The sequence below is a fragment of the Eptatretus burgeri genome, chromosome 7 (assembly GCF_056783735.1).
Source record: "Eptatretus burgeri isolate ZD-2024b chromosome 7, Ebu_testis_v1, whole genome shotgun sequence".
Classification (NCBI taxonomy): Eukaryota; Metazoa; Chordata; class Myxini; order Myxiniformes; family Myxinidae; genus Eptatretus; species Eptatretus burgeri.
The window spans coordinates 89319378-89347268 of record NC_140967.1 but is presented as its reverse complement, the minus strand read 5'-3'; the positions used below and the strand labels follow the sequence as shown (position 1 = coordinate 89347268).

Here is a 27891-nt window from a genome sequence, read left to right as displayed (position 1 = left end):
TCTCAAAACGTTGTGGATGAGTTAGGTGACAAGAACGAGCTGATTCGATTTTGGTTCAGGTCTGGATGCAGATCCGAAGGATACAATATGTAAACTGTTCAGCTTAGCGGAGGTATGCGCTCTACTGAGTGCCGTTCTAGTTTTAAATAGAAGTCATGGCTCATAGAGGAGGTAAATGCCAGAGGGCAGCAAGTTGACAGACCAACACAGGGTCAGAGGAACAGCAGGTAACAAAAAAGGTGGGCTTGAGATCCTAGGGTCCTGAGTTCAAATCTCGCATGGCTGTTGAATTAATACCAGGTGGGATTGACAGCCTGTCATCCTTCTGAGGTCGGCAAAATGAGTACCAGCTTGCTGGTATCCTGTGTCAGAGTGGCGACCCATTCAGGATTGTGCCCAATAGCCCAGGAGACTGCTAAAGCAGCACCAACACTCTGCACAGGGTATAGTCCCAATGGATGGATGGATCAGATTAGTGGAGAGGAGATAAGACTTGAGGTCTGCAGCAATGATAGATTTCATCGCTTTCATTATAAATGGGAGGTTGGCTGCTCTGTAGTTGAGGGGAGTAGTCTTGGGCCCCTTTCTTGTGTATTGGGGCGATTGGAAATTTTCCAATAAGAAGACCAAATATAAACAAATAAATAAATAGAGAAGAAAAGTCACAAGCATAGTGTTACGGTTGTGGAAATTTGCAGAGCACCTTAAAGGATATCCCCAAGATCAGTTATATCGCTAAGTGTGTTCAGATAGATTTCCCCACCGTTGTTTAATTGGAATTATTCGTGTGGACAGGGCTGTGATCTTTGAGTTAACCGTTATTCTTTGCTATCGTTATTTTTGACCAACCACACCACCAACCACCTTTCTACAAGCACCCAACCACACCACCCTCACGACCACCACTCCACGCTAACCACTCCACCATTACAATAACCACACCACCAATCACCTTCTCCACACCCACGCTACAACCCTCTCCGCATCGAAAACCGTCTCTGCATGGAGAGAGAAGAAGGCGTTCCGATAACGCACGGATTTTTCCTCTTACTTTCCCGCGCTTTGGGACGGGGGAGGGGCGAGTGGAGGGAGAATAGAGAAGTGCTACCAGGATGATTGCTACGAAAAACCCCGACCCACGAGGGAAACGCCCCCTTCTGAAAGTTTCCCGCAGGAGCTGGAAGGAGGGCGAGGCGAGAAGGGAGGGGGAATAAAAGCGAGCGCTGAACGCAGCGAGGTGTGTGTGTGTCGTAAGAGAGGAGCTGCGTGGAGAGAACCGAGTCTCTGTCGGGGTTCGAAGTGTGTCTGTTGGGGTTCGGAGAGTCTGGAGAAGCCAAGGGTCTGTGTGGAGGTCTGGGCTCGTGTCAGAGTCGGGAGCTTGGAACAGTCAGTCGGTGGAGGTCCGGGCGTCGCGAAGGAGACGCGGGCTGGAGGTGCCGCCCTGCTGTGTCGCGCGAACCTGCGCGTTCGTGTGGGGAGAGCCGGAGAGAGCTCGCCTGCCACGCGGAAGGCCCGAGCTCAACCGCGGCTACGCTAGCTGCCGTGGGGATGGGACGTCGCGACTCGCCCCATCAAGGCACCACGAGGGTGCAGGTAACCGGCAACGGTCTCGTGGGGCCCTTTCGGTCACCAAAGCCCCACGTTATAAAGGCCCACGGGCCCAGTCTGACTCCCTTGTCTATGAGGGGGTCTTTCTTGCTTTTCTTTTGAATGAGTGTTGTGGCGCCGTCTCCCGCTAAGTAGAAACTGTAAAGTATACATTGATAATAACTAATAGACGGTGGTAACTCTTGGTCCTTGCTCGTGTTTTGTGCCCGTCCCGCGCATTGCTTGTTTGGTTGCATGACTGCATGCGTGTTTTTGCATACCTGCATGGCTGTACATGTGTATGTGTGTAAATAAATGTGCTTAGTTGAATGTGAACCCGTTCGTCGTGTCATTTTCCCGTATTGAACCGCCGTATTGCATTTCGGAATGGTAGTTGGTTTTTGAATACCGAAAAAATAATCGGGTCCGACGAGGTCTGGCGATTAATACCCCGCTCGGTTATCCCAGAACGGAACGAACCGCTTCAGCGGTTCGTGTACAAGCAGACCTTCGCCGAGGTACGGTCTCTCGGTAGGTTACCCGCGCGAATACTTAGGTATATCGATATTCGGCGATTGACCCTGTCGCGCGCGGGTAGAATACGGACTCGGCCGTGGTGGGGTGAAGAACCCACCCGTGACTGGTTTCTGGCGTTATTCCAGAAAGTCGCGACTGAATTGCTCGTTCGGTAGGCGTGCGGCTGCTATTAGTGAAAAGCGGTCGTTCGCACGCTGGGCGGGCAGTAGATTCGTTACGATATGTTTTGATGAATACAGTCTTAGGCACATGAAGGAAATGATTGAGGACCTCGGCCTTTTCTGTAAAGACAGTGTTTCGTGATCTTTTTTTTTGTGAGCAACGTCAAGCATGACTCCATCTTCAGAAGGAAAGGGATAGAAGAGGGGTATTGAACCAGTAACAGACTTGAGCAACTGCCACCGTTCTTTGGAGAATATTGAGAATCATCTTAAGCTTACCCTCAGGTGAGTTTTATGTTGAGCTCTGACCCATCGAGGGACAGAGAGGGGTTCTTTCCCCTTGTGTATATTTCAGAGACAAAACATGATTTGAATTCCAATGGCAATCGTAAACTCATACACCACTGGGAAAATGTGATGCTCACCGGAAGCTCCATAGAAAACGGACGAACATCTGTGCTGGGCTTTGCTTTGTAGTGAGGGGGAAGTATTTTTTTTACTGCCCCTTATACAAGATCATCATCAACACTACCAAGTTTCAAACGCTCGTCTTGCCTTTCCGATGTATAATTTTGAGGTAGTTATGTCTGCAAGTTATTGCTATGTGCAACTCTTCCTTTCCTCTGTTTTTTTTCCCAGCATCATGCAGAATCTCGGTTCCTTCCCACCTCCAAGTGGAGCAGCCTCTCCCTGTAGCCTCCTCAACGAGGATCGTTTAATTGCCTTTATACAGTCCCGAAAGGCTTCGCCAGAGCCTGTGTTGTCGGACCCCTTACTCCATTTCCGCTTCTTTGCTCTTGACAATTCCGTGTTGCTGAGCATTCTGGAACAACCTTTGGGGTTACAAACAGGTGGGATTTGTGAACAAGTTTGGATGATGTTTCTCGTTTATTGGCTCGGTTCAAGTAAAGGACACAATACTTCAGTTTGTTCTTTCACTCATGATTATTGTTGTGGTTTTTAAATTTTTTTATAGAGTTGAGGCTCGCGGAAGAGGTAATGCAACGAGTGGATCAGGATGTAACAGGACAGAGGGAACATTGGTGCGTAGTTGAAGGACAAGATATAGGGAGATCTGGACAAGGAATGGGGGGGGGCAGGATGGATACAGAAGGAAAACCTGGAAATTGGGAAGTAGAGCTTGGTTGGGTGGGGGGTTAACGATGGTAGAAAAGATCATGGTTTTTGGAAAGGGAATGATCTGAGATGGTGGTGAACAGCTCTCTTGAAGACCTGGAGGGAAGAATGAGATTAAGAAGAATGTGGAAGTTGATTCCACAGGTGGGAAAACAAAGAGGAAATAATGAGTGGAGGTGAGCAGTGATCCTGGATTTGGGTAGTTTCACGAGAAGGGGGTGATGGTGGACCGTGTGCTGTGCACCCTGCAGAAACCTGGGGGGGGGGACAAAGCATGGAAATAGCAGAGGGCTTAAGACCAGAAAGAGGTGGTATTTTAAGACGAGAAAGGAGGTGGTTTCACTGACCTGTCTGCGATGGGAGTGTGATAGGCCCATAGACTCAGATTCAGTGCGAGAGATTCCAATGATATTGAAGGTCTTGGTTTCCACAGCGTAAAGCTGAACAAGGTGTGAGAAGTGGGGGGGGGGCAGCCCAAAGGGGAGAGTAGTACTCCATCAAGCTGTGGATGAAGACCTTATCAGTGGATAGACATTGAGAAGTACCAAGGAAGGATTTTGTACGACAGAGTATGGAGAGTTGGTGGCTGGCTTTGGAGGACAACTTTGAAATGTGGTTTGCTCAAGAAAGATCAAGGCTGATAGTGAGACCCAGGAGTTTGAGTGACTGAACTTCCACAAGAGGATTGTTAAGAAAGTAGATGAGGGGAGAGGGAGGGGTGTCAGATGGTCGAGAGGTAGAGATGTATGTATGTATATATATATATATATATATATATATATATATATATATATATATATATATATATATATATATATATATATATATATATATATATATATATGTGTGTGTACGTAGATATACAGTATGTCAGGATTGAAAAACACATTCCAAGTGTTTGGCCAAGTCTGACGAGAGGTGAAAGGCTGCAGTCTGCCCGTCTGAAGGATGAGGCAGGTCATGGCAGAGGGTGGAGTCATCAGCAGTATTTTATAGAGTCAAAAGATCGTTGATGAAGATGAGGAATAGGATTAGGCATAGAACACTGCCTTGGAGCACTCCAGCCTTGACAGAGAGGAGATTAAAGGATTCAGTTGAGTGACACGTTGGCTACGAGAGTAGAGGAAGTCAGTAAGCCATGTGTGGAGTTGGCCTTGAATGACTTATCCAAAGAGTTTGGAGAGCAAGGAGAGATGCCAGACTGTATCAAAAGCATAAGATATGTCCAGATCTCATGTCTAACATTGAAGGCCTTCATCCATTGTTGAGTAGAAGCATCATGTCCATGGTAGAGTGACCTGGTCTGAATCCAAATTGGTGATCTGAGATGAGGTTGTTGGAGAAAAGGAAGGATCTCGTATCAACTGTGATGATGGATTCCATGACCTTGCTGATGATTGGAAGTAATCTGATAGTTCTGCAGTTAAGGGGATCTGTTTTGCATGTTTTTACCTCCAACACCAAAAGTGGATGGAGTTATGTTTTCACCCATGTCTGTTTGTCTGTCTGTCTGATTCTGTGAACAGGATATCTCCAAAAGTTGTGAATGGATCCGGACAAAATTTGGTGTCCAGGTTGGGCGTGTGACAAGAACAAATTGATTTGATTTTGGTGAAGATCCGAAAACTGGAATTTTTTAGGTGATTCTTCATGATTGATAGGGCCAAAAAAAAATCTATCACGATATCTTAAAACATTGTGGATGGATTCCGGCGAAATTTCGTGGACATGTTGCGTGTGTGACAAGGGCAAATTGATTTGGTTTTGGTGAAGATCAAAATCTGGATCCGAAATTTTTTTAATTTCTTCGTGATTTTTCTCCATTGAGAGATGGGGACCAAAAACGTTATATCACATGATGTTTCAAAAAAAAATTGGACGAGTTATGCGAAACTTGGTGGATGAGTTGCGTAGGTGACATGAACAAGCCGATTCGATTTTGGAGGTCCGGATCCAGATCCGGCCTATTTGTGGGATACAACACGTAAACTATTCAGCCTGTTGGAGGGTATGCGCTCCACTGAGTGCCATTCTGGTTTATGTAATGCATTGGTGTTGGCAGATTCCCAAGTAGATGGAAGATGACCTCGGACAAATGATAGGGAAAAAGGACAGAGAGAGGATGTGCCAGAGCAGCAGGGCGAGGTTTTAGGACATGTGAACTGATGCCACCTGGTCCATTAGCCGTTAGAATTTAGGGTTGACAGAAGCCTCTCTATCTTCTCAGATGCAAAAGAGACAAGAGTCCAGGAGCAGTTGGATACAACATGGAAGGGTGGGTACAGAGAGTGAGTGGTTGGGGACACAAGATTTGGAAGTAAACACAGATTTGAGACATTTGACCTTCTCATGAGTCGGCTGTGGTGCCATTTGAAGTGAGGGGATGGATGGAATGGGAGACAGAGTTAACACCGAAGACAGACTTGTCAGTGCACCACCAGGATTTAGAGGAGGGAGACTAGTTTGAAAATTCAGCCTTGAAGTTGGACAGATGTTGTTTTCTGGCTTTCCTGAGATTGGACACACTTGTTGCGAACTTTTTGGAATGCTCTGAGATTGTGTTCAGTTGGATTAGCATTCAAGGGAGAGAAAGCAAGGTGTTTCAGAGCATCTTCCTCACTCCAGGATTCAGTGTGCCAGGGGTGAAGAGAAGTGTGGGATAACTGAAGACAAGATGGGATGAATCTGTGCGTAAAATATTTAATCCGTGCAATGCTTTTTTAAGAAGATCAACTTCCTCAGTTTTTCGAAACTCCGTGCATTTGAGCAAATATAAAAAAAAATGTTGAGTTCTCTTAGCTTATTTTGAGTAGATAATTATGCCACATAACAAGGTTTTAATTATTATTGTACAATTGTTTTTGTTTGTACAGTAGAACCGGAATGGTCGGAAAATGTAAGGAATCCATGTTGCTTGTAAAGGAATAACACATTCGTGTTCACAATGAAATCTCTGAGTAATCTGCTGTTTCCTTTCTGGCTTCAGAGGTGATTCACTGCCATTGATGCCGTCATATTGGTAAATGTTGTGTTGGTCCTTCTCCGTTCCCTCGACTTTCCTAGAAAAGTCTCCCTCGGTGACATTAGTGCTCCGTGGTGCGGGTGGGAGGCACGTGTGGGCAATGCAACTGCAGCAGCAACCACGAGACTCTCCACTTGTCGATAAGGTTGCTCTCTAAACATCGAAAGCGTCGTCCTTGTTGTATCGTGTGACAAATTATTTTTTATTTTTCTTGTAACCTTTGTCCCTTTCTCCTTCAACTGGCCCACTGACCATTTTGACCATTATTTTAATTCTGTAATGCACTTCTAATTACTAATCTGTGAAACATGCACATTGATTGAGTTAACCAAAACACATTTTTACTACTTCATAAATGTCGATTAAAAAGCAGCTTTTCCTCCAACTCCTCTTTCAAAATACCTGAATTTGGATCCACGCAAGAATGTAGATGTTTTTTTGTTTTTTTTAAACATGCTCTCCTTCCTGCTGCCCACAGCCATTTGAGACAGAGGATCGCCCGACACCTCGCCCACCTGCAGGTCCCCGTCCCACCATCAGACACCGTGTTTTCCCAGATGAAGTGGACAAGATCCCGTTCGTCAAAGCAGATTGCAGCATTCCAGACCTGCCAGATATCGTTGATGAACAGGTAGGACGGTTTTGATAAAATTACAAGAATGTCAATGATAATATGAATAATTGTAATAATAATAATAATACTTAATATAGTGCACTAATATTGGTGACGAAGGAGAAAACCTAGGAAGCTTGGATGAATGCTTTGTATAGCACTATAAACTGAAGACAGCAAAGGAAAGACGGCCAAAAACGATATGTATATGACATGATATCTCAAAAGGTTATGGAGGGATTCTAACGACACTTGGTGGATGAGTTGGGTAGGTGAGAAGAACAAGCTGATGAGATTTTGATTGAGGTACAGATGCAGATCCAGCCTATTCGTGGGCTACAATATGTAAACTGTTAAGCTTGGTGGAGGTATGCACTCTACCAATTGCTGTTCTCGTGAAATGTGTGATCATGTATGCAATTTTACCAAGTTCACAAAACGAGTTCACTTTCCTACCTTCCCTTTATACCCATAGTTGTCAATTCAGCATGACAAGCTGCGCCGATTACTTGATGTGCAAATTGCATACGAGACTGGGGTAGTGGCCACGCTGGATCGAGCACGTGCTTTGACGCCTTTCCCAGACCCCCAGCTTGATTGCCGTCCCCCAGGACCTGCTCCTGCATCTCAAACAGCTCGCTTGCTGCTTTCTCATCTTGGCCTGCTCTCATTTGAGGCTCTCAAGGTTTTCACCTCGTTTTGACTACATTTCCATCCCATACTTGGATTATCATCACGATAAATCCTCATTTTAATGAGTGTTAACAAGTGGTATTTTTTTCATTGTCGAGGCTCGTGGAGGAGCACGTAACACAGAAAGGATCAGAACCTAACAGAACAAAAAGAACAGTAGAAAGAGGGGGTTGGGGGGGGGGTGGGGAAACACATCAACATCAGGGCTGAGTAACAAAATAGAGGGACTCTTGGAGAAATATGGGACATGGTAAAGAATCAGGGCTTGGGGAGAGCATGGGGTAAACAATATGGATACAGCCACAAACTCTCAACCACAGAAGTGGAAGAATAAATTGGAAACTTGTAAGAAGAGGTAGGCTTGGGAGGGTTAATGGGGGAAGAAAGGATCATGGTTGTGGATGGGGGATGCCCTGATATGGTGGTGATCAGTGATTTTGAAGTCCTGGAGGGAAGATTACATTGAATAGATTGAAGAAGTTGGTTCCACAGTTGGGGAGAAAAGGAACAGATGAGTGAAGGTGAGCAGTGATTCTAGATTTTGGAGTTTCACCAGAAGAAGATTATGAGCAAACCATGTGCACCCTGCTTAGGCATGGGGAAAAGGGGGGGGGGTAGGGAGGGGACAGGACATGGCGAGAGCAGAGGGTGCAAGACCAGAAAGGAGGCAGTAAAAATGGAGACTACCGACCTGTCTGCGATGTAAAAGCGTGAGTCACAGAAACTCTGCTTCGTTGCAGAAGATTCTTATGATCTTGAAGGCCTTGGTTTCCACAGCGTCAAGCTAAGCAAGGTGTGAGGCAGTACCGCCGGCGCAGAGGGGTGAGCAATACTCCATTAAGTTGGATGAAGGCATTCTAGGTAAATAAAAATTGTGAAATGGTGCTTCTGTATATTCCTAGTATGTGTACCAGATGCAGACCTGAATACCTTAGAATAAGGAAAATAGAAACGTTTGTCCCAAAATTTAAAGAGTAATGCCTTTTTGTGTTAATCCTTGCAAAGTTTGAGACGTATGTTTTGCTGGGACACAAAGCAACATACATTCATGAATGATGTTCAAAGACCTGCCTGAGTGCTTTGATTTTGACATTCATGATGTGCACTTCTGCAGATAACTAGCTGAGACTTGAGGTAGAGAATCTTCACAACCCTGCCGTTTGGTGCTACACTGTTGGACATTGTTTATTCGCAGAGCTAGTCAAGGCAGCAAATACCATTGTACCAAGTCAGTTCTTCCTGACGTGACCCCACCCTCCTGATACAAACTGTGAAGGGACTTTCCCTGTAGCGGTGAAAGCTCTGTTTCGGTTCTACAACTGCCAGGTTTTAAGGGTGATGGTGCTTGCAATCCTTGTTTTTTTTTTTGTTTGTAATTTGCCATCTAATCAAAAACATTTGGGATATGATGAATGATTGAGTCGAGGTGAATCCATAAAATATCCATCAAAAATGCAATCAATTCCTCGCGGCACTGCTGTTGGCATTTCCCCATATTTCTGCTGGTCCTTTTATTGTGTTGCATCTTGATCCATTCTGCTCTTCCACGAGCCTTGATTTGCATCCCAAAAAAAAAACGGACTGATTTTACCATAAAAATCACCAAAATATAGAAGGGGATGTTCTTCAAAATATAGAAAGGGAAACTGTCGGTGATAAATGAGAAGAGCATAGACAGCAGCATGCTGAAGCAGATGCACGACTATATGTATATAGTCTACCCCTTCACTTATTATAATATAGATTATGGATTTTGTGTGAAAAGGGGACTTTCCCTTGTAAACATATACAGTTAGTGAACAAAAAAATGGAAAAAACCTGGGTAAATGAGGGACACCAAGTATATTGAAAGCAACAGCTTCCACACAGGTGTGTCCATGTGTTAAGTAAGCAAATAACATCCCAAAATACTTTGGGTCATGTATAAAAATAGGACCGCGTGTCCTGAACCTCACCTGGATCAGGATCAACAGTCACTCAAACCTCCCGCAGACCCCTTTAGACCCTGATATATATAATTTATTTATTTATATTATCTTCTTCTTTCGGCTGCTCCCGTTGGGGGTCGCCACAGCGGATCATGCGTATGATCCGCATAGTGATTTGGCACAGGTTTTACGCCGGATGCCCTTCCTGACGCAACCCTGGTCGCCTCTTACGACACAGGGATATGGTACACCGATTTTAACCGGGGTATACACCGGCCCAGTACACTGGTACTCATTTCGCCGACCTCGGAAGGATGACAGGCTGAGTCAACCCCCTGGTGTATTAATTCAGTGGCTCAACGGGGCTTGAACTCAGGACCTTTTGGATCCCAAGCCGCTGCCCTAACCACTGCGCCAACACCAGGCTTGTTTATTTATTTATATTATATATATATATATATATATATATATATAATTTATTTATGTTATATATATATATATAATTTATATATTTATATATATATATATATATATATATATATATATATATATATATATATATATAATTTATTTATGTTATATATATATATATATAATTTATATATTTATATTTTATATTATATATATATATATATATATATATATATATATATATATATATATATATATATATATATATATATTGTCGTGATCCCGCCTGTTTAATATCTTCCAGCACGAAATACTGACGTTAATGTCCGAGTTTCAAGCAGTCCACGTGTGGACAAAGAGAACAACACAACAGTTTCCACTGTGTTTCAGATCGACCTCTAGGGGTAGGCACGATCTTTTATTGGCTCAGTCTCCAAAAGGCTGGTAACAGAATTGAATACACAGCACAAATTCTGCCAGAACTCTTGGCAACAATAAAGTTCCAAAACACAAACTGCACAACTCACAGCTCCGTTCACGATATCCAGGAATAACTATCAGTCTTCCGGATTTAACTCGATCCTTTAGTCGGAGCTATCAACGATCAGCGCGACTGGGCTGTCGAGAGTCTTTTAAAAAAAACACTTGAAAATCGCATTCAAACATGCGATTCGGAGCGCGCGATTCATTTTCCACTCGCGATCTTAGAGCCACGTCTGCTCCTAACAGTGGCGTCCGCAGCTCTCCTTGGTCCACCCACCACGTGCCGACCAGCCCACCGATCCTTGGGAGCCTGAAAAAGGTCACGTGACGTTGTGGGTGGGACACTAAATTTGGTGAGAACATGGTTTTTTTTCTCACAGTCCTCCCCACCTAAAGTAAAACCCGTCGGATAGACGGCATTTTAAAACCAGTTATTGTACTAGTTGCAAATCACAGGGCAATATGATGGCGGTGATCGTTAACATTCTTGTACAATAAACAATGTTCATCCACAACACAATATTAAACACACTACACCACATTAATATCTACCCCACCATATTTACCCATCGCCCACACCACAATAGAGAGACAAAGGGAACTAAACTTAAGTTTGGTGCTCCTTGTCTACTAGATGGCGACTAAGGAGGTCAGCTAGTCTGTTCTCCACTCCTTTCACGTGTTTGACTGTGAGGTCGTATTCGGAGACAAGAAGCGCCCAGCGCCGAATACGCTGGTTGGAGGTTTTGGCTTGGCTGAGCCAACCGAGCGGGTGGTGGTCGTGGTAGATGGTGATGGGTCCATGGCCAATATAGAGAGCTAGCGCAATAGCGCTTGATGTCTCGTGACATGGCGGGCCATATGAAATGATCCTTGACCTTGGCTAAGGTCTTGGCGGCTCCGACCTGACCCAAGGAAATATTGTCATGGGCCAATTGCATGACTGACTGATGATGCCTCCCCGGTACGATAGCTCGGTGTCGTACCTTCCACGTCTGGGTGGAGGACATGTTATTGGGGGAATATTTATGCATCAGCGCACCTGCACCATTCACATAGTAGCCTGTTCGTCCAGGCTCGGAGTCTTCTCCCATCTCCCACAGGGTGGCCAGGGTGGGATCGAAGTGCTGATCTCCACTAGACTGGTTACCGCAGACAATGCGGGAGTGACCTCAGGCATAGAACTGGGGTCGCGAACCGCCTCGGAGGACTGACCCTCCTCACCGGATTTGCCGAAGGGCGAACAAGTAGCTGGGGTCCCCGTGTTACAGACGGAAACGGTGCCTGAGGAGCCCGGGCTCCTGAGGTTGGCCTGACTGGAGGCTCGGGTGGACTTCAGTCGAAGCAACGTCACCGTCAGAGGCTGGAGTCGAGGTGCGAGGCTCCTCGGGCCAGAGTGAAGATATGTCTGACTCTGCCACTCTCTCCGCCTGTTTGCTCTGGGATCTAGTGACCACCCCACAGGTCAGAGTCAATACCTCCTCCCTGGCCATTGCATCATTGCCAATCAGCAAGGATACCCCCAGTACCGGGTAGTAGGGTACCACCGCACAGGTCATGGGACCCGTAAAAATGTCACTCCGGACCTCGATGAGAGCAAGGGGATACCAGCTAGGAACCTGGTTCATGCCCCGAAAGATGATATACTCGCCGGTATAATGCATCTGAGAGGCTGGAACTACCCCCGCCCGGAGAACACACAGCCTCGCCCCAGTATCCCGAAGGTATTGGGCCTTAAACTTCACCACCGAATCAGGGCCACCCACGAAGGCTGTCCCTGAATAATCCTGATGCAGAGGATGAATGGTATTAGCCTTGGTGGCAGTGACCTCTGCCACTGATGCCACCGTCATGCGCGAGGGCCCAGTTGCTGACCTCCATTGACCTCCCTCCGATTTAACAACCGGTCAGGTCAGGTTCGATCTGTGACCTGTTACAGGTACCATGTAAACCTGTACTAACCTGTTCCATGGTCGGGTTGTCGGCGACTAAACCGTCTCCCCCACCAGGTTTTCTGGTGAGGAGGGTGTTTGGATATGGACACCCAGCAGGATTAAAACAAAATCTGTCAAAGGGCGGAGGAGCTCCTTGTGAGCCAACGTCCATCCATATCTAGTGCCCAACTGTGTCTGCAGACGTCCTCCTGCAGTTGGGTTACTTCTTATTAGGAGGTTGGTGGCAGGATTTGCACTCCGGCCACCGTAAAACGCTTCATTCCGCAAAACGCAAAAAACGCAAAAAAATCTGAAAACCCACTCCGTGGGAGTACCTCCTGTGCAGCTTCCCTTCGCAGGGCAGCTCACCGGATGACGGGATTGGGGCAAAGCCTTCGGGACCCCCAATCTTTGATGAAAGGAGGGAAACCACGGGGTAACATCCCTGGGTCAGATTGCGGGAGAGTGTGTCGGAGTGGTGCTGAGGTGTCGTCCACCAGACGGCGGTCTCCTTGGGTTAACCTGAGGCGGTCCCTTTGGGTGGGTGCCTGGAATGTCCTATCCCTAAGAGAGGATGATCACCTGTCTCTGTTATCATCTGAGCTCAAGCGTTTGGACATCGGTATTGCAGCTCTCTCTGAGGTTCGGAGACCGGATTGCGGCGAGATAATGGTGGGTGGTTACACCTACTATTGGTCTGGTCGCTCTGATGGTTACCATACCCAAGGAGTTGCTGTAGCTGTGTCCAATAAGCTGACCCCAATGATAATTGAGGTAACACCGGTCAACGAGCGTATTATGAGATTAAGGATTCGTCACTCTTTTGGTGTCATTTCCCTGGTCTCTGTTTATGCTCCGACTGAGGCGAGTGATCTCACCGTGAAGGACACATTCTACGCCACACTCGAGTCTGTGGTTGATCAGTGCCCCAGACGAGATACACTTCCAGTCTTGGGGGATTTCAATGCATCGACTGGAACTGATAGGGATGGTTATGAGGTGTGTGTTGGTCCTCATGGGTCAGGAACTATGAACCAGAATAGCACTAAGTTCCTTGACTTTGCAAGAAGTCATGGACTTAGGGTGGCTGGTTCATGGTTTCAGCGCCCACAAGCTCATCGCTGGACTTGGTATTCCAACGCTGGTGGTGTGGCAAAGGAGATTGACCATGTCCTCATTGACGGTTGTTGGAGGATGATCCAGAACTGCAGGGTCTACTGGAGTGCTCAGTTCCTCAATACTGACCACAGGCTTGTTGTAGCAACTCTAAAACTGCACCTTAAATCCTGGAGAATGGTACCATCCCAGCCTAGGCTGGATGTTGCCAAGCTCAGGGATGAGAGAGTAGCTGAGGAGTTTGCGAACAGGCTGAGTGGACACTTGGGGGGTCTGGGTGCTTTGGGGGGTCCTGAAGAGTTGTGGAGCGCCTTCAAGACCACCGTCCTTGATGTTGCCGGTGGATGTCTTGGAGCTCACCGCAGGGCAAAGAAGAATTTTGTCTCTCAAGGGACACTGGATACCATTGACCAGAGTCGCAGAGCCAGGCTGAATGGCAGAGCTGAGCTGTTCAGGGAGCTGAGGAGTAAAACTGTACGTGCACTGAGGGTGGACAAGGAGGCCTATGTGCGAGGAATCTGTGAGGGGGTAGAGCATCACCTGTGGACAGGTGATTCTCGTCCCGCTTACAAGGGAATTCGCGCATTACGTTCATCCAAGCCCATCCCTCGGAGCACTGCAGTTCGAGCAGAGAGTGGTAGGCTCTTGACAGAGGAGTCTGAAGTGAAGGCCCGCTGGGCCGGTTACTTTAAGCGGTTGTACCAGGCTGATCCCCCAGCTGTCGAGTTGGACGTCAAGGGTGTTACAATCCCTGTTGCTGACCCTCGAATCAACTGTGGTCCACCTTCGCTTGTGGAAACACGGGCTGCGGTGAACCAGTTGAAACGGGGCAAAGCTCCAGGGATCTGTGGCATCCATGCCGAACTTCTCAAGGCTGGTGGAAATGCTGCACTCATGTCGTTGCATGCAATTTTGTGCTCTGCCTGGAACACAGGCATCATCCCAACTGACTGGAAGAGGGGCCTTGTTGTCCCTCTCTGGAAAGGGAAGGGTGATCGCCAAGACTGCAACAACTACCGAGGGGTGACGCTGCTCTCAGTGCCGGGCAAGGTCTTTGCTCGGATAATTCTTGATAGGGTTCGCCACCATCTGCTTGAGCACCAGCGTCCAGAGCAGTCAGGCTTTACACCAAAGAGGTCAACGATTGACCGTATCCTTGCCCTTCGTGTCCTCTCCGAACGCAGACGAGAGTTTCGGCAGGGGCTGCTTGCAGCCTATGTTGATCTCTGTAAAGCGTTCGATTCAGTGAATCGGGATGTCCTCTGGAGGATTCTTGGTCTTCGTGGGGTGCCACCAAAACTGATCGATCTGATGTCTGAACTCTACTCTGGTACTGAGAGTGCTGTGAAGTGTGGTGGTACCATCTCTGACTTATTTCCAGTTGTTACTGGAGTTCGTCAGGGATGTGTACTTGCCCCCACACTTTTCAGCACTTGTATGGACTGGATTTTAGGGAGGATGTCGGAGAGATCAAGTTGCGGTGCATCGTTTGGGAATGTCAAGATCTCGGACCTTGATTTTGCAGATGATGCAGTCATCTTTGCGGAGACTTTAGACATCCTTTTGGGGGCCCTCGAGGTGCTGAATGAGGAGTCGCAGCCGCTGGGATTACGGGTTTCTTGGGTCAAAACTAAGATCCAGGCTTTTGGTGACATCTTGGATGCTGCAGTCCTGTCTGTGTCTGTTTGTGGTGAGGATGTTGAGGTCGTGGAGAGATTCACTTACCTTGGCAGTGATATTCATGTCTCTGCTGGCTGCGAGTCAGAGGTCAATAGACGTCTGGGTCGGGCCTGGGGAGTCATGGATTCACTGGATCATGGGGTGTGGCGCTGCCGGTACCTGTGCGGGAGGACGAAAGTCTGAGTCTTCAGGTCCTTGGTACTTCCAGTCTTGCTCTATGGGTGCGAGACTTGGACTCTGACCAAGGATCTGAGAGGGAGACTTAATTCCTTTTGTACCAGGTGTCTTCGGAGAATCCTTGGCTATCGTTGGTCAGATTTTGTGTCCAACGAGCGGTTGCTGAGAGAGACTCGGATGAGATTTGTTACCTGCATAGTCCGTGAGCGTCAGTTGCGGCTGTATGGACATGTGGCTCGTTTTCCTGACGCTGATCCTGCTCACCAGATTCTCTCAGCGAGGGAGTCTCATGAGTGGAGGAGGCCAGTGGGCTGACCACGTGTCTCATGGTTGCAGCAGGTTGACCATCATCTCAAGGAGATGGGGATGGGCCTGGCATCTGCCTGGGGGATGGCCAGACGGAGGCCCCTGGAGTACCGGCGGAAAGTGGACGCAGCGATGCGCTGTTCTGGCACATGCTCCCATACCTGACCTGACCTTGCCTCTATAGGCCGGACGAGCTGGGTTAGAGAAACTGCGGTCTCCACCGTGCCCCACGCGTTTGCAGAAATCGCACCAGGGCCGTGCCCTGGCCTGCAGCTGGCGACCGCCACCAGTGGAGGGCATCGGGGAACCCTTCCCCTCGATCCAGCCACCGGGCAGATGGGGGGCGGTCTTGACCGCAGAATCCTCAGTCTTACGACGCGACTGCGTGGCTTGCAACATTTTGCACGCCAAAACATGTTTATCAATAAGCTTGACGCAGTCTGACAAGGAAACAGTGTCTTTATTCACAAGAAACAACGCTAAGTCCGGCGGAAGCTGTTGATCGATACGGTAACGCACCAGGAGTTCCACAACTGCTGGAGGTAACTCAACGCTGCTCCCCTCGAACCATCTCTGCAGCTGTTCCAACAAGACCCGCAAATGTTCCTCATAGGTTTGACTGGACTGATGAGTCCAACTGAAAAAAATTACGCCTATAAATACACGGGGACACCGCATAGGCGTTCAAAATCTCGGCCTTCAACTTCCGGTATTCATTTACAATTTACATCCTCGGTTGCCATCCTCGCATATACCTCCTTCGCCTTTTCAGATAGATGGCTAACAAGATGGCCGACCCACAAGCCCTCATCAATGCCACCGGAAGTCAACAACTTCTCCACCATCTCCAGATACGTTTCTGGCTTCGTGTCTCCCATCCAGTCCGGCAAACGAACATGAACAATTTCCGGGACTGGTGCAGCAGACACATCTGCCCGCTGTCGTTCAGTCAACATTCGCCACTCATGCTCTCTGACGCATTCAGCCTCTGCCCTGAGTCGCTCAGCCTCTGCCCTGTCACTCTCCCTGTTATACATGTCGAGTTGTTGAACCGGGGTCAGCCAGAACCAGAAGGTCGAACGCATGCATTTAGTCATGATGGGATCGCTCCCTATCATATCGGGTTCAGTGACCGGGTCAAGGCTGATTGCGTCGCTCACATCGACACCCACGTGACTGTCAACATGATCAGGTTGATCTCTCACTTTTCCAGCCGACATGGTTTGGCTTCAAGTTATCATACGACAAGGGCACAAAACACTAAGTCTAAAAGGAGGCTGGGTCGAAATATTTCAGCAATATCTTTCACCACATGGGACAGGGCAATTCACACAGGGGAGACAAACAATATTGGGGTGATACATGTAATTTGCACACAATGCTCTGTTGGGAAAAGACAACACGAAATACCCAATATCACCACCGCACATCAAATTGCCAATGAGAAAATGCAACGTACAAATCACTCACGTTTTTTTTTTATTATTGTTGGCCGATGACCGGCGTAAACACAAGATAGCGTCCTATGGTGAGAAAATCCCTCCAAGATGGCGTCCGCTGGTGAGAAGGTTCCTCCAAGATGGCGTCTGCCGGTGAGAAGGTTCCTCCAAGATGGCGTCTGCTGGTGAGAAGGTTCCTCCAAGATGGCGTCCGCTGATGAGAAGGTTCCTCCAAGATGGTGTCTGCTGATGAGGGAACGATGATCAGATGAAGGAAGATAGCGACCCACTGTGGAATTTCTGTCTCAGTTCGAATGTCTCTTACTTGAATGAATCCCGGACGAGCCGCCCATTTGTCGTGATCCCACCTGTTTAATATCTTCCAGCACGAAATACTGACGTTAATGTCTGAGTTTCAAGCAGTCCACGTGTGGACAAAGAGAACAACACAACACTTTCCACTGTGTTTCAGATCGACCTCTAGGGGTAGGCACGATCTTTTATTGGCTCGGTCTCCAAAAGGCTGGTAACAGAATTGAATACACAGCAAAAAATCTGCCAGAACTCTTGGCAACAATAAAGTTCCAAAACACAAACTGCACAACTCACAGCTCCGCTCACGATATCCGGGAATAACGATCACAGTCTTCCGGATTTAACTCGATCCTTTAGTCGGAGCTATCAACGATCAGCGCGACTGGGCTGTCGAGAGTCTTTAAAAAAAAAACACTTGAAAATCGCATTCAAACATGCGATTCGGAGCGCGCGATATATTTTCCACTCGCGATCTTAGAGCCACGTCTGCTCCTAACAATGGCGCCCGCAGCTCTCCTCGGTCCACCCACCACATGCTGACCAGCCCACCGATCCTTGGGAGCCTGAAAAAGGTCACGTGACGTTGTGGGTGGGACACTAAATTTGGTGAGAACATGGTTTTTTCTCACAATATATTACACCGGTATATTGTTTTTTTCAATGCCATGAACAAACTTTTGTACATCACGGGTGATGAAGGTTGTGATCAAGTTTCATCAAAATCGTGTATGTAGTTTCGGAGAAGAGAGCAAATACCTATTTTGGGGGTCAACCCTCCCTCCACCCTCCCCCCCCACCTTAGACCCACTTAATGAGTGCAGAGTTTGATGCCGTAAATACACCTTCATTAGGTATCGGAAGTGAAGCTTGTGGCTAAGTTTCATCAAAATGATGTGTTTGGTTCAATTGATAATGACTGAAGTGTTTACTGGCTGTGACTGACACTCACTCATTCATCTATGGACATTGCTTGATTGCTTAAGCTCACTGGATTAATGCTGCACAGGTCTTATTCTCTACAATTATGGCTAGCATGGTTGCAAGAGGAGACCTCAGTGACTTTGAAAGAGGAGTGATTGTTTGGGCACATTTGGCAGGAGCTTCAGTGACAAAGACTGCTCAACTTGCTGATGTTTCATGAGCAACGGTGTCAAAGGTGATGTCGGCATGGAACTCTGAGGGAAAGACATCATCAGCAAAGGGCAGCAGTGGGTGGAAGTACATACTCCAGGAATGTAATGTCTGTGCATTAATTAGTGGTGCAAGGCAAAGCAAGTGAGCAACTGCAGATCAATTGACTGTAAACTTCACACCTGGGGCACGAGCAGCCAGTTTCATCAAAAATTGTCTGCTGAGAACTCCACAGAGCGGGATACCATGATTAGGTATCATTGCACAAACTGCTCATCACACCTGGCAATGCATGTTTGTGAGTCCATTGGTGCAAAGAGCACAGGCAATGGACTACCGAGCAGTGGAGAAATGTGATTGTGTCAGATGAATCATCCTTCACCATGTTCTCGACAAATGGACGAGTGCACACGTGGTGCCAACCTAAAGAACTCTACAACCCTGAGTGCTTGGTTCCATCAGTGAAGGGTTCTGGTGGTTATGTGATGTTGTGGGGCACATTTTCCTGGCATGGTTTGCATGCAGTCAGTCATTTAAAAGGCAAGGTCAATGACGATTGCTAATTAATGGTACCGAGTCATCTTGTTAACCCCATGTTGCAGCATTTTTTCCTGCCGGGAGTGCTGTCTTCCAGGATGATAATGCCTCCATCCACAGATCACGTGCGGTCGCCCATTGGTTCGATGAGCATGACACTGATGTTATCCATATGTCATGGCCTTCTCAGTCACCGGATATGAACCCAATCAAGCATTTATGGGATATTCTGGACTGACACCTGACACAGCATTTGCACCTCCATCAAACAGGTGTGAGTTCATTGACTTTCTCATGGAAGAATGGTGCCACATCCTTCCTGCAGAATTTCAGACGCTTGTGGACTCTACTATGCCACGGCGCATACAGGCCGTACTGACCGCACGTGGTGGTCCAACGCCCTATTAAGTAACTTTAAATTGGTGTTTCTATTTGTTTTTTTTCCACTACCTGTATGTGATGATGCTATCTCTTAATGTCAGAAAATAGATTAAAAAAAATTTTCCTTAAAAGTCGATAAAGAATTTGATTGACTGACCTTCATTGTTTTCTCCGATCAAGTAAAGTGCATAATACGGAGCAGGAAGGGAAGAAATGTAGTGTAGTTATCCATATGCAGTAATATTGTTTTTTGGCCAGTTTTGTTGGTGAAACCAAATAAAATAAATAATTTGAACATGAAACCCTGAGCACATCATCAACCAGGTACACCTGATTAGAATCTTTGGAACCATGAGCAAATACCTTCAACTGTACCTTCACCATCTTCCGTCACCGCTTTCATACCCTTTAATTAACCTTTCTACCTAGGAGCCAAGCAACAGCCGCCTGCCACCAAGTTTGGTCGCGCTGGAACCAACGCTGCCTGGGTTCCGTCAAGAGCTGGCGGCTCTGGATTCACTTCCAACAAGGCCTTGCGACACAGTCTTTGTGTTCTATGTCCGTGCAGGACAGACACAGGCTTCGCAGGTGAATGGCATAATAGCACTGTGCTGCCATGGCTAACAGAATGTGGGCAGACTTCGTCTGGGTTTCACCTTCTACTTTTTTCCCCTATTCTTTCTTCCTTTGTCAGATCCTGTCGAATGTGGAGAAAGCAAGTTCTGTTCAAGGGGCCTTTCTGGAGCTTCTGCTTTCACTCGGCTGGCCTGTGGTGCTTGGCCAGCATCCTGGCTGGAGTGGACACGTTGCTACAAGCTGGCAGGCAGCTGAGGATGTCAGCACCACTTTCCCATCTGAGAACAATGGTGTGCAATTTTTTTTTTTTTGAGGATTGTTGAAGGACGTACATTTTATGCTTTATGTTTAGCATCTTGACCGAATGCTGTGGTCTGCCATGTGACTGATGTTTAGGTGACCCACTGGAGGGCAGTGGTGGAGCAGTGTTTAATGGAGAGCGAAAGGTGCTCTATTTCGCCGATGCACTTACTGAAGTGGCATTTGTGGTGCCTACAGCTTCCCAGAATGGTACTAAGTACATGCATCTTACTTGCATGCTCAACTTCCTGTTGCATTCTCTTTTAAGCTTCTTATTGTACTCAACCTTTCTGTTCCTTCCAAAGTATTCTCAATTAAAACTTTAAGCTATGAAAAAGTTGGGTTTTTTTTCTTTTGCAACTTTGAATAAATATTGTAATTAAACTGCCATGGACCTGTGGAACATTCACGCAATGTAAAATGTACTTTAAGTTCTCAACATCCGCCTCTCACAACTCCAAGACTTCAAGCCTTCAATCCCCTCCCCACTCCAAGCCTTCAGACCCCCTCCCTCACCACAACTCAACACCCCCCCACCCCCCAACCACCATAACTTTCTTCCATCCATCCATTGGGACCATACTCTGTACAGAGTGTCTGTCAGTGCTGCTGAAAAGTCTCCTGGGCTATTGGGCACAATCCCGGATGGGTCGCCACTCCAACGCAGGATACTCGAATGGCTCAATCATCCCAGCAAGCTGGTGCTCATTTTGCCGACCTCAGAAGGTTGACAGACTGAGTCAACCCCACCTGGTATTAATTCAACTACCGAGAAGGATTTTAACTCGGGACCTTAGGATCTCAAGCCCACCATCGTAACCATTAAGCCGACACTAGGCATACCACCGCAACTTCTCAACCCTTAACCCCTCCCCCACCCCAGCTGACCTCCAAACCTCAACCTCCCAACTCTGTCCCATATTGGCTCTTGCCTCCCACCATGCTATTGTATTAGAACGAGCTGATTTGTCACACGGTCATGGATTGTTTAACCCCAAAATGGGGCTCTTCAAAAATTATGTAACTGTCTTTTTAGGGAGGCACATTCTGTACGTGTTGACAGGCTTGATTAAACCTTACTAATAATTTTAATTCGACATTTATTAGATTTTTTTTTGGGGGGGGGGGTCCATCATCGTGAGTAACACTTTACCTAAACAAAGCCAATGGAACAAACCCAGGCAGTGTATAATGAGCAGAGGCCTACAGGCCTGAGGTCTTAGGCCCACCAGAAAACAAAGATAGCAGCCATATTATTTTGTCTGAGTGTCATGGTGGGTGGAGTGAAGTGACAAATGTGGGTGGGGTCCAGCAGCTGTCCGACCAATGAGTGCACATCTCAAAAATCGACCCCAACCAGAACCACAACAACAACCATCGGAGCTCTTGTCGGTCTGCAACGAATGAATAACAGATCAGTTTGAGGGTTAAATTGTAGTGTTTAAAATGATAATATATTAATTTTTCTCACACAATTATACGTTTTCAAGCATTGTTATCATGGAATTGTTATTCTGGTGAAAATGTTTTGTTACCAATGCAAATGCCAGGGATTTGAAATGCTGCCCCGAGCCCATCCCGTACATTCTTCTTGTAAAGGTAGAGCCAGTGATTTTCTGCAATTGTGGAAAACTGACAGAATTCATGGAATTGGTGACCTGATATAGAAAACTGAATCTGACACGTGGAAAAAACAGAATCGTTGTTTGTGCATGTGCGTGTACGTGTACGTATGCGTACCTAAACCTTGTATCCACTCCTGAACCGCTGGACGGAATGGGTTGAAATTTGGTGGTTGTACTTGCGGTGTGCCCGGGAATGTTTTGGCCATTAAAAAAACAATAACTCTAAGTCACGGGGGTTCAGGAGTGGGGAGACAAAGCAAATTGTCGATGTAAATGTATCATGTAGCAATCCAGTTTCTACATTTTTTTTTTCCCCCACCTGCTGTTTATAATCCTAGTTTAATTTTATTATTCCCCGCCTTTGTATCACCCCAATGGGAAAATACACCTCCCAGGGGCACCCTGGAGGATTTTAGGTTCGGAGACTTGGAGGAAAATTGAATTTTTTCTAATGCAAGTGCACAAATTAATGTTTATTCGTTTTTATTCCCCCATTGATAACACGAAACAGAATTTACTTCGTTTAATTTTTTTTAACTGAAAAGGCACTTCTTTGAAATGGCAAATCCCTGGCTTTATAAGAACAATGTTTTTGTTTTTTGACCTGCAGAACAGGCAATATGAAATAGTTTTTTGTTTTGTGGGGAGGATCGGGGGGCGGGGTGTAATGAGTGAGTTTTTAGACAAAGCGATACACTGATTACAACCCTCTGTGCGCAGGTGGAAGAGACTTTGTTCTCGGTGAGGAGGATGCAGGTCGGGGGATGCTGAGGCAACCCTCATCAACCACCACTTGTGACACTCAGGCAGAAAACATGGTATAAACTTGACCCTCAACCACTCCCCCCCTCCCCCCAACTCGTATTCGGAGTTTAAAAATATATTTAAACCCCTTTCCTTCTTCTCACAGATGTGCCAAACTTCAAACAACGCTTCTGCATGCCTTCCACTTGATCTTTATCCTGCTACTCACTTTCTCTCTCACTCATCTGTGCATATAATCTGCCCTTCCTTGCTGCCTTTTTGAGCACTCACCGAGTTCTCGTTATTAGTTTGTGTTGGACGTGGCTGCCTTGTGGTGCATTCAGGCAGGGGCTGATGTAGGGGCAAGGAGAGCGGCAGCAGTTGGGAAGGCTCTTCCATCACTTGGCCCCGAAACGAAAGTCCTAGTGGTGTGGGTAGAGAGCTATGATGACATTGGTGAGTGTAATTGATATTGATGTATACAGGGATGCATCAATTTACGTCTCTGATGTGTTCTTGAAAAGTGCGACTTAAATGGAATCAAATTTTTTCCCCACAAGAAATACACTAATGGAATAAGGCTGGGTGGAGGGGGAATATGTCATTATTTTCACCTACGATATTTTTTTGAGCTTCCCAGTCAATTGAACTTAAATTGAATTGAATTGCCAATGGAAGAAAAATTTCCATGTTTTGCGAGGACAATAACTATTTTGAATATTTACAGTGGCCACGGCAGTGTAGTGTCCAACTGTTGTGCCATCTAATCAGTATGTATTGACATTCCTTACTGGACTATTACATACAGGACTACAGGTACAGGTACAGCCCAACAAGGGCACGGTGCACCGATTGCAGGAACTTCCATCCGTGAAGCTTGCCCTTGTCAGCACACACACAGGCACGGTACAGCACAGCCATGCACGGTTTGTCGTTGACGCATTGTCATTGAAGTGCGACGACGTACTGTACAAAACCCCCATCACACTTCAATGCTGACACGTCTTGAAACGGCAAACCATGCGTGACTGTTTGCGTGCCTGCAAGCTCTCAATATTTGGGCATGAGACTGGGCGGCTCGAAAATTGGCGACGTAAAAGCCTAAGCACGTGGTTTGAACGACGTAACTTAGACGTAATTCAAAGCCTGGGTACATATTGATGGACGATGCAACTTCGAGGCAACGTAAATTGCAGTATCCCTGTAAATATTTTTCTTTCCTTTTCATTCTTTCTTACTTTAAGTAAATGGTTTCAAGCAAGCACTGTAATAATAGTTATTTATTATTCTGGAGAAAATAAATATTCTTTTTTTGTTTTTTCCCCTTCCTTTTTGGACATGAAATTATTTGCATATAATTTAAAGACAAATGCAGGACAAGATTTGAACTTTTTTTTTCTTTTTTCTTGCACATTCGTGCAATGACTTGTTCCATTACAGCTTGTAAGTTGCATGCTTCACTTGCGTTTGTTCAGTAGAGTCATCTGCGTGTTCTCTCTCCCCCTCTTCCCTTTTTATGATGTAGAGCACTTTCCGATAACAGAACTGTTGGCAGAGACAGGTACTGGATTAGAAGGACTTCCTGGCAGCACCACATCTGTGAGGTGTGTGTGTGTGCATTTTTTGAGTATATTGTAGACAGCTGGAACTGAAGGATGTTATTACATACAAGATCACTTCGTTCCGATTTATCATTGCACATATAAAGCACGAACCCCTTTGTTTTGGAATAGCTCCAAACTAAGGCCCAACATTTATTTTCTCCGTCATTGTGCACTCCATCACACATCCAAGGTCGTCGTGTTCAGAGCGAGACGTTCCAGTGGTATTCGTGCAGCCCCTGGCCACCGGTTTGTTCCGAGTACGGCTTGCCGGGCCTGCGGCTCGGCTGGCCATGGCAACTCCGCTGGTGGATGGAATGGTGGTCACACGCCGTGCCCTTGGTAACTGATCACACATGTACACACTAGTAAAACCAAGCCTTTCTCAAAAGTTAGAAGCATGTCGTCTTGATTATGGCAGAGGTAAAGACTTCTTCATTTTGGACACTCTGCCTTCAACCATGATGAATGCCGAACAGGACTGGGAATGACATCTTTGTGTCCGTTCCGAATCGCACTGAGGGCATTAAGAATCGACCACAAAATGTGGACTTGTAGCACATGGAAACCAGACCAGGCAGAACCGGCAGATTACCTCATGCATTCAAGTCGATTGAGCCAGCTGGTCTTTCTTTGACAATCCGATAATGAAGTGGTAATTCTCCCGAGTCGAGCTCAGTTTCTAGAAGGATTTGAACCCATAACCTCCAGAATGCCAGTCCAATGTCCTCGCACTCATCCACCCTCGAGCAATAGGATTGCAATTTTTTTATGTGATCTCTTAAGATCAATTAATGTGAGCAGTAACTGAATTGCTTTTGATGGATTGTGCAGTTACTTACTTTATGCCAGTGGAATAAAAATGAAGAAAAATCACCTTTGTTATGCAGTCACCTACTAATGCTGGCCTGTCATTTGTACAGCACTCCCACTTGCTTAGCTCCTACAAATGTAGCTTTACCGAGTCAGTTAGGTTCCAATAAAACAAGTTTGGGTTACTGAAGAGCTTCTGGAAATCGAGCTTACAATTTGTACCTTTTTGGACATAAAATAAACCTTGTTTTATTTTGGCCACTTTTGTCTGGTGTGAATGACCACGTAGTACAGGAATTTATTTTTATTTGGCAATATGCAGGTGAGTAACAGGTTTTTCCTGTATAACGTGATTATTTTCCACAGGCTTGTTGGTGCGTCAAACGGCAGTAAACGCATGTCGCCGACGACGCTTGGAAAGCGACCTCCACAGCCCACCCCACGTCCGCCGCAAGCTCAAGATCACGGATCTCATCAACAAGCATCGTAGCCACCTTTTGGAACCGGACTTTTTTGCTTCTCTTTTCTACCCTACCCTCAGCTAGCTTTTCCTCGCTGCCGTTTGCTGACCTCTTTGCAGATGTGCTTATTTTAATTTTATTTGTGTGCTTGTTTTTCCAATATATACATGTGTAAATGTGTTTCGTCGTCGTATAAGAATGCATTCGATTTGCAACCACAGTATGTGCAACACAAGGTTGCAATGACTTAACTTTGTATACCGGTAGTTTGAGTTATAAAGTCGAATGTTTTGATACTACTCTTATTTGCACTCAGCTTCCCTGGTTTTTCGAATGCGAAAGTTTAAGGTATTTTATTCTGGATTTATTTTTGCTTTTCTTTCTTATGATTTGAGGTTCTTGGTAAAAGTTAAACAGGTTGTAGTTACCCCACGTGTGTGAAGCGAGACGCAGGGTTAAGCAATTTGTTCACTCTGTCCGTCTGTCTATCAACGTTAGTTCATGATCGAGGAACTACTTTGTTTAAATTTAATTATATATTTTGAACACTAATCGGAACATGCACCTGCAGTCAGTTCAGCAGTATTGCCTCTGAAATTGGTAAGTCGTATGGAATCTTATCCCGAACGCGCATGCACAGCGAGGGGTAAAGTAATTTTTTTTTACTCTGTCTGCCTGCCTGGTCAAGCAGTCAAACAAAACTGAAAATCATTCCAAACAGGAAAGTACTTGTTAGGGATGTCATAAAGGACACAAACAATGGGCTTAAAGAACTAATTTAACGTGTTAAACGAGGTGGTTTAAAGATGCTGCGTCAACGGCGGTAAACTTCCTCAAAACAAATTTTGACAACCTATAATATAGTTTTCTTTCAATTGGATTAAAAAAATTGAACACTAGAATACAAATCGCCTTTTTAGCACTTTTAAACCCTTCCATTTAGCAATGCTGGGGAAAATATTTACACCATCTTGTACCCTGAGGGCAATGTAACTGAGATTCAGCATTCAAACAAATACATTGTCATCTCGCGCTGTTTGTTTAATGCAAAACGCAAAGCAAGAGTTTAAAAGACCCTTCCCTGGTCTTTTTTTTTTCTTCTCAAAACCGTGGGGTCAGGTATTCTATGAACTCTCTTAATTTGAAAGCAACCCTAACAATTTATATGGTACTGGATATGACATCGGAAGAGTCAATTGGGCATGAGTGGCTGCAAGGAGATGAATAAGATGTCAAATTGGCATCGAGTGTGATGTTGATGGAAATCGTTGTTTACAATACCAAAGAAAGCTTAATGGAGAGTGAGGAAGTGTAACGGTGAACAGAAGAGGTGATTAATGTGTAAATACTGTAGTTTAAACTAAAGTTCACCCTATTAAAAAATTATTTGCTGCCTTAGTAAAGTGTATAGATTGGGAGGTGGATTAAAAACCAACGGGCCCCAAACCTCACTGGATTGGGCTTGTTACAGGCCCTATTCTCAGCACATTATTAATTTAATTGCTGATGCTCAGTTTCCTCACAGCATCAGGAAGTGTCATTCGACACTGCTCATGAATATCATCATCTTCTTTAATATGGAAGGCATGGCTGTTGGTGGCATCATTTGCCTGGGAGGTTGCAGCTGTGCTGTTGATATAGTGCCCCTCTAGGTTAGGGCAGGAATTTGTAATTTGTTAAAGGTGTCGGTGATAACTCGCACTGGAATCTTGATCGTCCACCAATTGACGTCGGCAGGCGGGATGCCAGTTTAACGTCCATCTGAGGGATGGCACCCACTTTTATGAATTACCATGCCTGTTAAACACCAGGATGACAGTTTATAGTTGGGTCGGGATTCAAACCCAGACTAGAAAGCTGAGAGGGGAGTGTGCGTACCTCCAGCCATCCTGTCATTTTCTCATTAACATATCATTTGAGAATGATTGTTGAGGTGCTGTTTGGTTCTCAAGGTTAGTTCAGACTCATTTGCCCATTGTGATTAATACTTTGTAAACTGATTTGCATAATGCGATCAGAAGGCCTATCAATCACTGATTGACAAAGTAAGAATACAAAACTTGTCTAATGAGCATCATTTTTACCTGTGACATGTCGCAGGTCTACAAGTGCTCTGTGTGGGTGGTGGTTTTGTGGTTCTTGTTGGGGGTCAATTTTTGAAATGTGCACACATTGGCCAGACA

At 46.0% G+C, this 27891-nt stretch overlaps 1 protein-coding gene and 1 pseudogene across 5 annotated transcripts in view; one reads left to right on the top strand and one right to left on the bottom strand.

The window, feature by feature from the left end:
- RALGAPB (Ral GTPase activating protein non-catalytic subunit beta) overlaps positions 1-26007 on the top strand; it is a 72180-nt gene extending 46173 nt beyond the window's left edge. For all 5 annotated transcript variants that reach the window (XM_085890378.1, XM_085890380.1, XM_085890377.1 and 2 more), the window contains 12 exons: positions 2925-3136; positions 6486-6589; positions 6923-7075; positions 7533-7742; positions 20018-20176; positions 20283-20454; positions 20561-20674; positions 22810-22907; positions 23178-23289; positions 24359-24437; positions 24628-24776; positions 25614-26007. In XM_085890378.1, coding sequence (XP_085746504.1) covers positions 2925-3136; positions 6486-6589; positions 6923-7075; positions 7533-7742; positions 20018-20176; positions 20283-20454; positions 20561-20674; positions 22810-22907; positions 23178-23289; positions 24359-24437; positions 24628-24776; positions 25614-25792 — 1741 coding nt within the window. In that variant the 3' untranslated portion in view covers positions 25793-26007. The remainder of the gene's footprint in view (positions 1-2924; positions 3137-6485; positions 6590-6922; positions 7076-7532; positions 7743-20017; positions 20177-20282; positions 20455-20560; positions 20675-22809; positions 22908-23177; positions 23290-24358; positions 24438-24627; positions 24777-25613) is intronic.
- LOC147023747 (uncharacterized) lies at positions 11838-17005 on the bottom strand (annotated as a pseudogene).
- Positions 26008-27891: the final 1884 nt, after the last annotated feature.